This window comes from Nyctereutes procyonoides, unplaced genomic scaffold (assembly GCF_905146905.1).
Source record: "Nyctereutes procyonoides isolate TBG_1078 unplaced genomic scaffold, NYPRO_anot_genome, whole genome shotgun sequence".
Classification (NCBI taxonomy): Eukaryota; Metazoa; Chordata; class Mammalia; order Carnivora; family Canidae; genus Nyctereutes; species Nyctereutes procyonoides.
The window spans coordinates 25,109,283-25,123,546 of NW_026575122.1; the positions used below are offsets into that span (position 1 = coordinate 25,109,283).

At 35.4% G+C, this 14,264-nt stretch overlaps 1 protein-coding gene across 8 annotated transcripts in view; it reads left to right on the forward strand.

Moving 5' to 3' along the window:
• The window catches only part of ANKS1B (ankyrin repeat and sterile alpha motif domain containing 1B), a 1,038,970-nt gene that overhangs the window by 147,283 nt on the left and 877,423 nt on the right, over window positions 1-14,264 (forward strand). For all 8 annotated transcript variants that reach the window (XM_055336281.1, XM_055336283.1, XM_055336282.1 and 5 more), the window contains exons 3-4: window positions 5,639-5,795; window positions 11,572-11,868. In XM_055336281.1, the coding sequence (XP_055192256.1) occupies window positions 5,639-5,795; window positions 11,572-11,868 (454 nt within the window). The remainder of the gene's footprint in view (window positions 1-5,638; window positions 5,796-11,571; window positions 11,869-14,264) is intronic.

A 14,264-nucleotide genomic window follows, 5' to 3' on the forward strand; every position in this document is an offset into this window, starting at 1 on the left:
AAGACAGGCAAGGGACCTATTTCTGTTTTTCTTTTTTAAAATATGGAGTGTTCATTTTCTCTCTCATGTATTTCTGCTAAAAATTTGGCTCTCTTAATTCTCTTCTGAATAGACATTAGCCAGCCAGCTGGCCTGCCTTTCTGCCTTTCTTCTTCCCTCTTTCCCTCCTTCCTTCTCTTTCTCCTTCTCTCACTTCCTTCCTCCCCACCTCTTTCCCTTTTTCCTTCCTTCCTCTCTCCTCTCCTCTTCTCTTTTTCTCATGTTTTTAAAACAATAATCTTACTGTCCTCTGTAAGGTTTTACCATACACGTGTATTCATATTTGGGTTCTCCTCTTAGCAAATTATTCCTTTTCTCTTTTTCCTGTTAAGTCTCATCTCATTAAGCTATATTGGGTGCATTGTGATTCTTGGATGCTGTTTTGAGAACTGTTTGCACTAAATTGTTACCATTTGTATCTTTGAAATAGGTATATTCTTTGTGATGTGTTAGGCTTAAGTATTTTCTATTCTTGCTTTTCATTCTTTAACACTTGAATCCTAGACTCCTTTGTCTGAAATCCAAACTGCATCTCAAATTGTATCTAGAATCCAGATAGTAAGTTATGGGTACTTTTGATTGACTCTTTCTTAGGTTTTCTGATGAAAGAGGAGAACTTCCTCTAAAAATTTGCATAGTCTTGTCCATGAAGTTTCTCTTTGGATAACCTAGAAATAATTTCGATCTGATTGTTTCTTTCCTGGATAAGGATATTAACTAGTTAAAATTTGCTCTTATTCACTCTCTCTGGAAATCTTTGAAAGTGAATTCAGTATAAAAAGGAGCTCCAGTTAGGAAATAGAGTGGATTGTCCTAAAGTCTTTTGACCATGTCAAATACATTTGTAACTCTATTTCTGTTAAGGAGAAGTAAAATCTTTATGAAAGTCTGAAATCAAAAGGGTCTTAATTAATGTGTGACTTTCATTAGTTAGTTAATACTATATCCATATGAGGATGATTTGCATTTATTTCAAAGTTCTTTGGACTACTGACGAGGGAGGATGTAACACAATAAATGTCTTTGGTTTTGATTTAATTATGGGGAAATTCGCTTTTGAGGTCAAGAAATTTGAATGGTGAACCTTCCCAATTAACTTAATTTTGCTCAGAACATATTTTGAAACTTAAAAGATAACTCCTGTGAATTAGAAGTATATCTATCAAAAAAGGAAACATATTAAATATAGTAGCAAAAATCAGTACTTTTAGAATTATTATTTTTACCTGCACTTGTATATTAGCTTTAAGCTGCAAAATGTTGCACTGATTTAAATTGCATTATTATTAAATTTGGTATTTTGTTTTATTCCTGGGAAATGGAATTTTTTTCTATGATCTCTTTGACCACATTTACTTTAAGATTTTACAGTAATTATTACTTATGAAATACTGTATGTAGGAAAGAATGCCACCTTATGATCAAGACACAGATGTTACTTCTGTTTTCTATTTTATAAACATTATTCATCAATATAACCTAATATTTCATACCTAGTAATGAAGTACAGTCAGCATGTTCATTTGTTGATACCTTTGAAAGAGAGATATAAAGTACAGCTTCAATCAAAATGAAAATCAGTAATACTGATTTGGGTAGTAGGATCCTAGTGTTAAATACCCTTCTAGTTTACCTATTCTAGATAGTACCTGAAATTTAATTTATTCTTAAAGAATCTGGAGGAAAATGGCCTGTTTAATACATATCACTTGTGATCTACATGGATACATCAAAGGAAAGAATAAATGGCAATTTGTTGATTAATATTTTATTTATAATTCAGTATGACCAACAGGCACATTTTTATCAGAAATATAACTGTATAGTTCATTAATATGTTTTCACATTAGAAATTTGAGCCATGCCAATTCATTAGCTATTATCTCTGAATAAGATGAAAGGTAGAACTTAAATACAAATTTAAAAATAAATTTAAATTAAAAAATAAACAAATTTAGGGCACCTGAGTGGCTCAGTTAGTTAAGCATCTGACTCTATGATTTTGGCTCAGGTCATGATCTCAGGATCCTGGGACGGAGCCCCAGGCAGGGCTCCCTACCCAGTGGGCAGACTGCTTCTCTCCTTCTCCCTCTCCCTCTGCCTTTTCTCTTATTGGCACTCTCTCTCTTTCTGTAAAATAAATAAATAAATCTTAAAAAAATAAATTTAATGAATATTTTTTAAAAATTGTAAATATAGTGTTTAGTTAGGATTCTAGTGTTCACCAAAGGTAATTTCATAGGCGTACAGATTATCCTTTTCAGATTTAGATATTAGGTAGTGGTAATATGACACAATATAAATGTCAGTAAGTTAGTTTTTTCAGTTTTGTCAATCTTCCTGATAAAGAATGGATGTATACTACATATGTTATTAGAAATTGTCAACAAGAATTGAGCCAAAGAACAAATTATACGCTGAATGGATTTCATGAGAATAAAAGAAAATGGAATTGATAAACTCTTTATCCTTAGAAAGGAAATGTTTTTAGAGGTTTCAGATTATTATTTTTTATTTGGTAGGCATTGAGGAATAAAGTTAAAACTCTTCACATAAGAATCTTTCTCTGATATATGAATTTGGAGAAGGCTATTTTGTGAGTAGTATGAATTCTACTTTTTGGATCTAGGTGTTTAACTGTGTCTTCTTTTGGTATTATTTTACCTTTTATTAAATGCTGAAATGTTTCATTTTAAAAAGTCACTAGGATTCTTAAACATTGCTGCAGCTTGCCTTGAGACTGGTGTTTGTTTCTATATAGTTTTACAGTCATATCTGTTTTTCATTTGATTCACACCACAACCCTTTTGAGACTGGCAGGAAGATGTCGTCTCTGAATTCTATTTTAACAATATCTGAAAGACTAATAGAGGCTATTTGATTTGCCCAAGGTAATCAAATTAGTAAGTAGTAGAGAGTTGGAACTTTAAACCAGATACTCTGATTTTTAACTGCTTTTTTATTAATTTGTATTGAATCCTTCTTACCACATTGTAGTTATTTATCTCAGAATGGAAGATCCTATATAATAACTCTTTCATGGCAGGGAGGTGAGGAGAAATACATGAACCCAACAACCTTCGAGTGTCCTTCTGATTTTCACATTTGTCTTTGCAAAGGTGATTTGCTAGAAGCATTTTTATTTTTAAAGGAATTTGTTTTCACTTGGGGCAAGAACTTATATTTTTGTATAGTACTTTACTATTTATTGAGTGGCTTCTCTTCTGTGATCTCATTTAAACTCTTACCAGTCTTGACCAGTAGGTATTATTATTATTATTGCAATATCACCTACAGAAAAGAAAAACAAAGACAGGACTAAATAATTTCTCCAGAGGTCACATCATTAGGTAGTTTGTGCAGCTAGGACTCAGATCCAAATCTTTCTAAATTCAGGTTTTATAAAAAATACTGGTTCTTAAAAAGAATGCTAAAGTGAGATTTTATTCTTATTTTCTCTGAAATTTTATCATTAGAAAGTTAGGATTCCTTGAAACTTTCTAAATATTTCTACAACGTATTCTTGGTTTCTTATCATAATTCTATACATTTATCTATAAAGTCCAATGTTTCATACATGGGGGAGAAAGAATAATTATCCTTTTACCCTTCTAGGTTCTTGGCTGAGGAACTCCTTGTCCCTCCCCATAATAAAAAGGTAAATTAATAGGAGGAAAACAAGAAGTGTAATAATATGTATATCTCTTGTACACATGAGAGATACCCAGAAAAACTGAGTTAATTCCGTGAAATGGCCCCTGCCACCTCCTTAAAAACCATTTCCTACTAAACATAAAAAGATGTTTGTTGAGGGGAACTAGTTATGGAGATTATTAAGAAAAGGACAGTGAACAAGTTATGGGGTTGTTACTCAGATTTAAGTTGTGGCCTTCTCCCTTGATAAAAGTTTCTAGAGATTTAGAGTCCATGATCATTTTCTGGTACAATGAGGGAGACTCTTCAGGCAGCCCGGGTGGCTCAGCAGTTTAGCGCGGCCTTCAGTCCAGGGTCTGATCCTGGAGACCCGGGATCGAGTCCCGCGTTGGGCTCCCTGCATGGAGCCTGCTTCTCTCTCTGCCTGTGTCTCTGCCTCTCTCTATCTCTCTATCTCTGTGTCTCTCATGAATAAACAAATAAAATCTTAAAAAAACAAAAACAAAGAGGGAAACTCCTTTACAAATGGAGATTTTCTTATAAAATGTCTCTTACAAAAGGGTAACTCCTTATTCTGTTTTCAGAGCTTTAACAGTATTTACTCTTTCTTAAAAGTAATTGGCCTAAAATAATCCTTATGCCAGAGAAGTATATTTTGGAGTGGTATATACTGCCCCCTTTTACAGGTTTAGACCATATTCTGGGCATATATTTTACCATTTACTGTAATGTTGTTTGTATCATGTCTATTTTGTGTGCTTGTTGCAGGCGGTGGGTAACTCTTAGAGTTCTAACATCTATTCAGACTTCCTCCAATTTTTCTTGTTACTTTACATTTAAAGTCTGGCTTCATGAGATGTTTAAATTTAGTTATGTTACATCTGTTCCTCCTACCATGATTTGTTATGTACAAGAAATAATGTTAGAATTCATTGTGACTGTATATATGTGTGTGTGTGTGTGTGTGTGTGTGTGTATACCTGTGTAGGATTTCATTTAGTAAGTTTTAGAATTTGTGTGATAAACGTTTCTAAGTAAAAATATAGTTTTTGTTTAGAATTACTATTTTTGATTGGTTGATAAAAATTCAATATAATACCAAAAATTAATTAGTCTTCTTGAGTTTGAGTATTGCAGTTTAGAATTTTTACTTTGAAGACTTGGTGGGGATTGAGTACAAGATGCTTATAGATGGAGTCTATATGAATATGAATGAATGAATACATTCATTATGTATGAACTGATATTGCATCAGTGGTGGAACTTGTCTCATGAATGAATTCCTTCTTAATATTATCTCTTAGTTTAGAACAGAGAGGTGAAGGAGTGCAGAAGTATAAATAGCACATATTCAAAATATGTTGTGTGCCATGGCTGAAAAGTTACTAAACTTCCCTCCCCTTTTCTACTGTGCTGTCTGCTTTCTCTTTCATCTGCATCTTCAATTCCTTATTCCAACTCTCTTATAGGAATGTTGTATAAATTAACTAAATGTCTCTTGGTAGTATGATTCATGTGTGTGTGTATGTGTGTGTAAATAAGGAGTTTGCTTATTTAACTCTGCTTTTCCTTCATGCTAAATCTCAAGTATGGGCTATTTGAAAAAAAAAAAACTCCATTTAAAAAAAATGGGAAGAGGTATTTTTTTAAAAAAGTTTTACTTATTTCGTTCAGTTATGAAATTAGGTAAGTTTTACCCAAATGGATTCCATTACGTACTCTCATTGGTTAGTCAATGCTATGTGTGTGTGTATGTATGGTGGTGATGGTTTTCTAGGTAAGTAAAATAGGCAAATGTTGAATAGTCTAATAACTCTTACACCCAATTTTATATCTCTTGCTCTAAATTGCCAGCCAGCATCTAGTATACATTCATAATGATCTGTTCAATGAAATCTATGTATTTACCATATTTTCATTTCTGTTCTTTTTTTTTTCCTTCTAGGGACATAGTTCTCAAACTACTTCAGTATGAGGCATCAACAAATGTAGCAGACAACAAAGGTTATTTTCCTATTCACCTGGCTGCCTGGAAAGGAGATGTAGAAATTGTGAAGATTCTTATTCATCATGGACCGTCACATTCCAGAGTCAATGAACAGGTGCACTTGTCAAATATTTGCTCATGCTATAGTTTTTCTAGTGGTTTGCAAAGGCAAGGCCACTTTGAAGAACTGATTATTTCTATCTTTACCCTGCCAAAGACCTTTTTTCACTGCTAAATTTCCTCAAGGAGAAACTGAAAAATTTTTCGGCACTTGTATAAGGTACATAGTACTAAGTTGGGCATTTGTAAAGATATTTGTTAACAAGAGAATCCCACATAAGGGAAGTAACTGTAATATTTTTGCCTGCCTTAAAGAAGCACCCATTTTATAGTTTTTGAATATTTAAAGATGGAACAGAATTCACATTTGTAATATAAATTAGGCCTTTTCTTATTAAAAATTTAAATGCTAAAACAATGATGATGAATTCATTATGTAATGCTTTTCACTTACCTAACACTTCCACAGTAAATAGTTTTGTGAATCAAAATGCAATATATACAATTGCTAGTCATGTATTAAGTTAAAAATTTCCTGTGTGTATGTATGTGAATGTATGCCCAGAGCATATTGAATAAAATACCAGTAGCAGTATACTGACAGATAAAGTAAAAAATATTTTCAAGTACATGATATCCATAGTACACATAACTGACATATTGAAAAAAGCAATGCCATTCTCAGTGTTCTAAATAAATAAGACCACAGATTTCAGAAGGTAAAATGCAGGCTCCTAATACGGTGTGATAACAAACATCTTGAGCTCTGCATGCCCCCTACTGTTCCCATTTTGTAAAACTATATTTGAAAATCAGCATGCAGTCCAACAATTGAATTACAACCATGGCATTAAGCTGCAGGTTGGCAGTTGTCCAATATCAATGCAAGTAGGTTACTCTAGGGCAAGCACCTCTAATAAAGTGTGATTAGCATACTGTTCAAATGAATACAGACTTTACAGGCCTTTGACTGAAATTCAGACTGAAGAATAAAAAGGTAAAACACTGGCACTAACTATAAACACCAAAGGCGAGAAAAATACATTCCCCCTATCCCAGAAAAATGCAGTTGTAGAAATGAACATTTAGTTCCTGTATGTAGGAAAAAATGTTTCATTAATCGGAAGGTGTCTTATTAATACTTATCACAAAATTTCTATGCTTATAGGTCACAAAATACAGTGTATTTTTGTGCAAATACACTCATAAATTCAGTCTTAAAAAAATGACAGATCTGCCTATCTTTAGTAGGATCTCATGCTAAAGGGAATTTTATGGGAATGCTGTTCTGTTTCTCAGAAAAATCGAAAGCTAAAAGATCACTTGTGGGATGAGCCATCTGGTGGTTATTCTTAAAACTGTCTGAATGCCCCAAAGTGAACTTGAAATAATAATATGGAAAAACAATCCAAGGTTAAACAAGAGGATGTTGGTTTTCACGAGCAAAATATTTTTTGGATGACATGAAAATAAGCAAAAACACTTGAAATTCATTTTTTTTGAAAGTTTCTTTGTCTTGTGGTTTCTATTGGAAACAAATTGAAAATTTATTGAGATTTTTAATGCCATGCTTTCAGTATTTGTTATGTAAGTAGTACTTTAGTGCTGACCCATGTCTTCCATTTAGTGTCATTTCTCCTAAGTTTCTGACGTGGGAATTTTATTTTCATAAAAGTAACTTTTAATTTTAGCTTTATTCCCCCTCCCCCCCATGAGATAGAAATGTACTCATTACTTATAAGCCTTTATGTATTTAAGCAAGAGAGGAAAGGAATGAAAATAGAAATTAACCTCTATTGAGACATGGTATTGAGTGACTAAAACTCAGACTTGGACTCTAATTCAGAGCCCTCCACCATAGCACATGGGTATTTCCATCATATATACTGTCACTTGTGGATTCTTTACTATATGCCAGGATGTGTGCAAAGTACTTCATCTGTGTTATCTTACTAAGCTCTACTGCATGAGGTAGGGATCAATTATCTTTCCTATTTTATTTTAGATTATTTATTTATTTTTTCACAAGCGACACAGAGAGAGAGAGGCAGAGACATAGGCAGAGGGAGAAGCAGGCTCCATCCAGGGAGGCCGATGTGGGACTCGATCCCGGGGCCCTGAGCCAAAGGCAGACACTCAACTGCTGAGCCACCCAGGCATCCCTTGTTCCTATTTTATATATGTGGGCAGCTACCTTAGGGAGATTAAATACCCTGCCCATGATATCACAGCTACTGAGTGCTCGGTATTTGAATCCAGGTTTTTCTAGTGCAAAGCTCCAGCTCTTCATTAATAATGATACTCTGTCATGATAGTAAATTATGTAGAGTTATCAGGGCTTCATTCTGATTTCTGAAGGTAGTCTTTGGTTTCTAATACAGCCTTCTTTCAAAATGATTCTATGTTTTATTTTGATATTTAAAGCTTACAAAGCATTTTCCTTCATATTGTTTCTTTTTATTTATACACTGTACTCTGTGGTTTAAAGGAAGGCTAATATTCACATTTTGCAGATAAGATCGGTTCAGACAGATAGAGCGTGTACTCTTGCTGATGGTTTTGTGTCAGCACTTCAACCTCGGTCATCATTCTATACTGCCCTAGAAGGAGTGGTCACTTTAGGGCAACGTAATTTTGAAAACAAAATAGACCTTGCCCTGATTATGATTTTTATAATTGCTACACCTTTCCTGCCTTTTGTCAACCAATTATTTTCCTTTTTTGATGTTACGTATGTTTGCATTTTATGTTTCTCTGTATATTCAGCTCTTTCCCCCCTTTACCTTCTCTCTCTCTCTTTTTAACATTAGGGCAAAAACAAGAAGAGCCCTGTCTCATAACTATATTCCCTTGGCATTTTACCAAAACTCAAACCTAATTAATGTTGGTTTTCATTAGTTTTACTTTGAAGCAAGATCTTTGTCAGCCAGTTTTGTCCTGCTGCCCGTTGTCTAGAAGTGTCCTAGTGTTTTGGAGAACACCCATTTGGTTAAAAAAAAAAAAAAGAGGGAATTCAGAACTGGTCAAGAATGTTCATTGTAGACATACTAGCAATTATCAATCAGTGCTTCTTCACCATCTGTTTATTTCAGATCAGGTTCTCTTAGATCACTTGTTGGTATGGACACATGTATATATGACTATGCCTCTTGTAAAGGTTGTAAAGGTTGTGGTCTTCCTGATGTGACCATACAAGTATGTTGATCATGAAGAAAACTCTATGAATATTTTCTCCCAAGTAAGTGGGGCATTTTTTCCCCTTGAGATCTGAACGATCTAACTAGTGTTAGATCGTTCAGATCTCAAGGGGAAGATGGTGTTAATAGAGAAAGTTTCAATTTTGCATGTATAATTTCCTATGCTAAGACCTCTGCCAATGTAGAAAGGTGTTTGATTATCATTCTTTTCTAATTGACTTTTCTTTTTCTCAGAGAGGTGCTGTGTTTTGAAAATTGAATTTCTTTCCAACCAAGGGAAAATTTGATTTGGTCAGAAGGCATATTTTTATATCATATTTTTATGATATAGAGTAATAGATTGATTTTCTTACCAGGCTTATAAAACTTAGCCAGATAAGAAAAATCAGGGAATGTAGACATGGATGTGGCAGTCTGTATGAGGAAGTAGCCTGTAGACTGATGGAGGAAACAATGCCTCCAGCTGGATTCCCCATCTATCATGTTTTGACTTCTTGATTATATCCAAGGAATAGGTTTTTTTCTGAATTTGGCCTTCAGATGTCCTCTTCTGACACTTTTGTTTGGCAAGTGAAGTAGTAAGAAGCCTTTCATAGCGGTCATTTTTTTTTCCATTCTTCTCTTTAAGTTTTCAAATCCTCCCTCTGCTCTTCACTCTGTTCTCAACCTATCTGCCTCATTCAGCCATTGAGCCAGAGTCTGATTTACTCTTGGGGACATTAAGTTATGTTTGGGTTTGAACCCTACTTGTCCTTTTATTTATATGGTCAGAGCAGCTATCTAAGTAGCTCATTCCTATTGCAACTCAGTGTTTTTGGGCAAAATCTGTAGAAATTCTGCTTTCAGAGCACTAATTTCCTATTCTTCATTGACAGTATAGCAATACTTGGCAGGCAGTGTGGTGTAGGAGAAATGAGATGATGTAGATAGTTTCTAGACATTTAGCAAGTGACAGTGGTTATAGTTGTTATTGTGGAAGATGATATTAAGTGCAATGACTTTGGGGGGCACCTGGGTGGCTCAGTCAGTTAAGCGTCTACCTTTAGCTCAGGTCATGATCCTGGGTCGAACCCAATGTAGGGCTCCCTGCTTATCAGGGGGAGTCTGCTCCCTCCCTCCCCCTGCTCCTTTTCTCTCTCTCAAATAAATAAATTAAATCTTAAAAAAAAAAAGAGCAATTACTTTGGGTCAAGGGAACCTCCATTCATATCCTGGTTCCAACACTAAGTGGCAGTATATTTGAAGGCCATTTAACTACTCAGTGACTGGGTTCCTCATCTGTAAAGTGGCAATAATAATGATAGTATCTATCTCAGAGTGAAGATGAAACGAGTACACAAAACTGGAATGCAACTGTGCCTGATACATAGTGTTAGGTCTGATGATGGCTGCCCCTTTCTCTCTAGAACCCTCACTCAGGATTGTTGCGTTGTTGTTACTAGAATGTCTTTGTTTTCATTTCTCCTGACTGATCTTTCTACCTTCTGACATAGTCATATATAATCTACCTATATCATCTGTCTGAGTGGACTGAAAGGTCCATCTGCCTTGTGACTGGGTTTAGTTTTCTATGTTTTAACATTAAAAAAATTAAAAAAATTAACTCCAGTATAGTCGATATGTTAATTACTGTATGCAATGTTATATTCATTTCAGGCATATAATATAGTGACTCAACAACTCCATTTATTATTCACGGTTTAACAAGGTAACTGTACTCTTAATCCCCATCCCCTATCTCTCCCATCCCCCTATACCCTCCCCTCTGGGAACCATCTGTTTGTTCTCTATAGTTAAGAGTCTCTTTTTTTTCCCTTGGTCATTTGTCTTGTTTCTTAAATTCCACTTATGGGTGAAATCATATGATATTTGTCTTTCTCTGACTGACTTATTTCACTTAGCATAATACCCTCCAGCTCCATCCAGGTACAGTTTTTATCTTGCTAAATTTCTAGGAATAGCTTGATTGAAAACCGAAACACACATACACACACACACACACACACACACACACACAAAAAAAAAAGAAAACCAAAACACTTCTTAGGTGCATTTGTAATACTGTGATACTCCTTGTAGCTTGTCTGGCAGTGGGTCGAAGTCTGCCTCTCAATCCATAATTATATTTCAAACAGATGCTATTTAATATTAGGGCCAGTATGTCTTCATTCTTTTTGCATAAACTTAGTTGGGAAATCTTTCTGTGAATCTTTATCAAGAATTTACCATCTCAGCTGTCTTCTGAAAAGCCAGTCTATTAAAAGTGGGTTATAATTGTTATTAATCTCTCTCATTAACAAATGTCATGGAGGCTTGATGCACAGTACAGATAACACTGACCATCTGGGCCCAGTAGGGCCCCTGACTAACATGACTAAATCATTTATCACTCTTGTAAACTAGAATATATAATGTAGGGGAAATTTTGATTTTTTCCTATTAAAATGATGAAAAAATATTATTTTTTGGTGAAATAAATGATAGGTACTTTTATCAAATATGCTATTAGGCATACTTACTAAAAGAGGTAAATTTGAAACTTATATTTTCAAAGTATCTCTGGTTTTAAATTACTATTTAGATTTTGATAATTGAGTTTCTGGAGAACCTGATCTTATATCTTTGTCTTAACAGAACAATGAAAATGAAACTGCGCTGCACTGTGCAGCTCAGTATGGACACTCAGAAGTAGTTGCTGTTCTCTTGGAAGAGCTCACCGATCCTACCATCAGGAACAGTAAGCTAGAAACACCTTTGGATCTGGCGGCACTCTATGGGCGACTTAGGGTGGTCAAAATGATCATCAGCGCACACCCTAACTTAATGAGCTGCAACACTAGAAAGCACACACCACTCCACCTTGCTGCTCGCAATGGCCACAAAGCAGTTGTTCAGGTTCTGTTGGAAGCAGGAATGGATGTGAGCTGTCAAGTGAGTCTTCTTTTAGCTACGCTTTCAAAGTGATGGTTCTCTTGCTCTGCTTTGCAATACAGTTGTTAAAATTTATATGTAGAAATCTTGTCATTTTTTAAAAAGATTTTATTCATTTATTCATGAGGGACAGAGAGAGAGGGAGAGGGAGAGGGAGAGAGAGAGAGAGAGAGGCAGAGACATAGGCAGAGGGAGAAGTAGGCTCCATGCAGGGAGCCTGACGTGGGACTCGATCCAGGGTCTCCAGGATCACACCCTGGGCTGAAGGCCGCGCTAAACCACTGAGCCACCCAGGGATCCCCATCTTGTCATTTTTAATTAAGTTGTCCACAAATGCTTTTATGATTACTAAATTCAAGATGCTGTGCCATACATACACTGTTGGGAAATATGAAGAGGTACGAGGCATGATTTCCAACCTCATTTTAATTTTAGGGCTATATAAATGAAAAATTATTATCAGAAGGCAGTTGTGTGTGATATTGTTGGTAATTGTTCCCTCTCAATGTCTAGCACAGAGCCTGACACACACTAGAAATCCAGAAGGTTGAACAAAGGAAAGACTGAATCAAAATTCAATTTAATGTATTTTGAGTTTGTACTTTGTGTAATATGTTGGCATATTTAGAATCCATTTTTTAACAGCCCCTATGTGGGATTGAAAGCTACTAAGGTCCAGTTAAGAGATGGGGAATCAGATTCAAAGAGTTAGGAAACTTTCCTAAGGATGTATAGCTAATAAGCCTAGGATATGAATTTATACTTACTGATTAAAGTCCAGGCCTGTTTACACAGTAATGTACTCTCCATACATTATTAATGAAGGAAAAAATCACTCTGCCTAAGAGAAATCAGAAGAATTTTATTGGAGAGATGTGATTTGAGTACAACTTTGAAGCATGGATAACATTTGGAAAGGTTTTATTTCTCTACAAGGAAAGGGCAACCTACTTTTTTTTTTTTTTTAAGGGCAACTTACTTTTATTAATCTGTTGCAAGTTAACTCCAATTCTAATGTTAACTTTTTTTAACTATGTTTTTTCCTTTTATTACTGTTTTTTGTCTCCCAAGTCAGTAGCAGCATTCTTATCTTCCAGAGACCCTTTTGGTTCCTGTCAGATTATGTCCTTCTCCCTTGTGTATTAGTAAGCTATTGCTGTATAACAAAATATCCTAAAACATAAATGGCTTAACATAGTAATTACTTATTTAGCTCATAATTCTGTGGTTGGTGATTTCATCTGAGCCTCTTTGAGTAGTTCTGACTTGGCTTAGGTTCTCTCATATGTCTGAGGTCAATTATAAGTCAGTTGAGTGGCTCTGCTGCCGAGATTGACTGGACGTTGTCTGGGATAATGGATGATGTTGCCATGTGCCTTTCATGATCCAACAAGCCATCTTTGGGCTTGTTGACATGACAGTGGTATGGTTCTATGTGCATGCCTGTGTGCACATGAGAAGAGGAAGGTGGGCGGGAGGGAGGAAACAGGATTTTACAAGGTCTCTTGAGGTCTAGGCTGGGAGCAAGCATCCTGTGTTTCCTGCAGAGTTTCGTTGGCCAGCAGGTCACAAAGGCAGCCCAGATTCAATGGTTAGGAACACAGATTGTTCCTCTTAATTAGAAGAGTGTGTGAATTGTTAAAGGGGTGTGAATACCCAGAGGGAACAAATGTGGCCAGTTTTGCAACATTCCAAATACTATAAAGTGTTCAAAATTATGAGGCTACTTCTCCTAGGAATTGTTTAGAAGTTGAATCTTGTGTCTCTAGGGGATTTTGCATGGAAGTTTTAAAAATCTTAGGCCTTCTAATTCTACATCTCAGGCTGGCACCCTAAAACCAATTTTTCGCTAGAGCTTTGCCTGTATTATTTAGCTATTTAGATATTTTAAGATTTTATTTATTCATTTGAGAGAGAGAGAGCACAGGTTAGGGGGAGGGACATGCAGAATACTGCTGAGGAAAGAACTGGATGCAGGGCTCAGTCCCAAGACCTGGGCCAAAGGCAACTCAGGCACCCTAGATACTTCTGGAGTATTTCTGAACTTGATGGCACAGAGTACTTCATAACCAAGGACTTCACTATGACTGAAATCAGTAATTCACTTCATGGCTAAGATCTTTTCATATTTTGTACTAGATGACATGACCAGAAGAGTCTAGCTTTAATTTTATGTATGTGTATGGTACATCTTTTTTTTTTTCATAAAATACTACTTACTATATTTTGTGCTTTTGGAAAATTAAAGATAAGTAAGATCCCTGCCCAAATTTCGTGGAGGAGACAAAAAACTCTCAAGAATAACTCCTATGCATGAAAAACTAAAATATATAGTAGGACAAAGGGCTATGGGATATCAGTGAATAGGGGGAATCCCTGGGTGGCGCAGTGGTTTG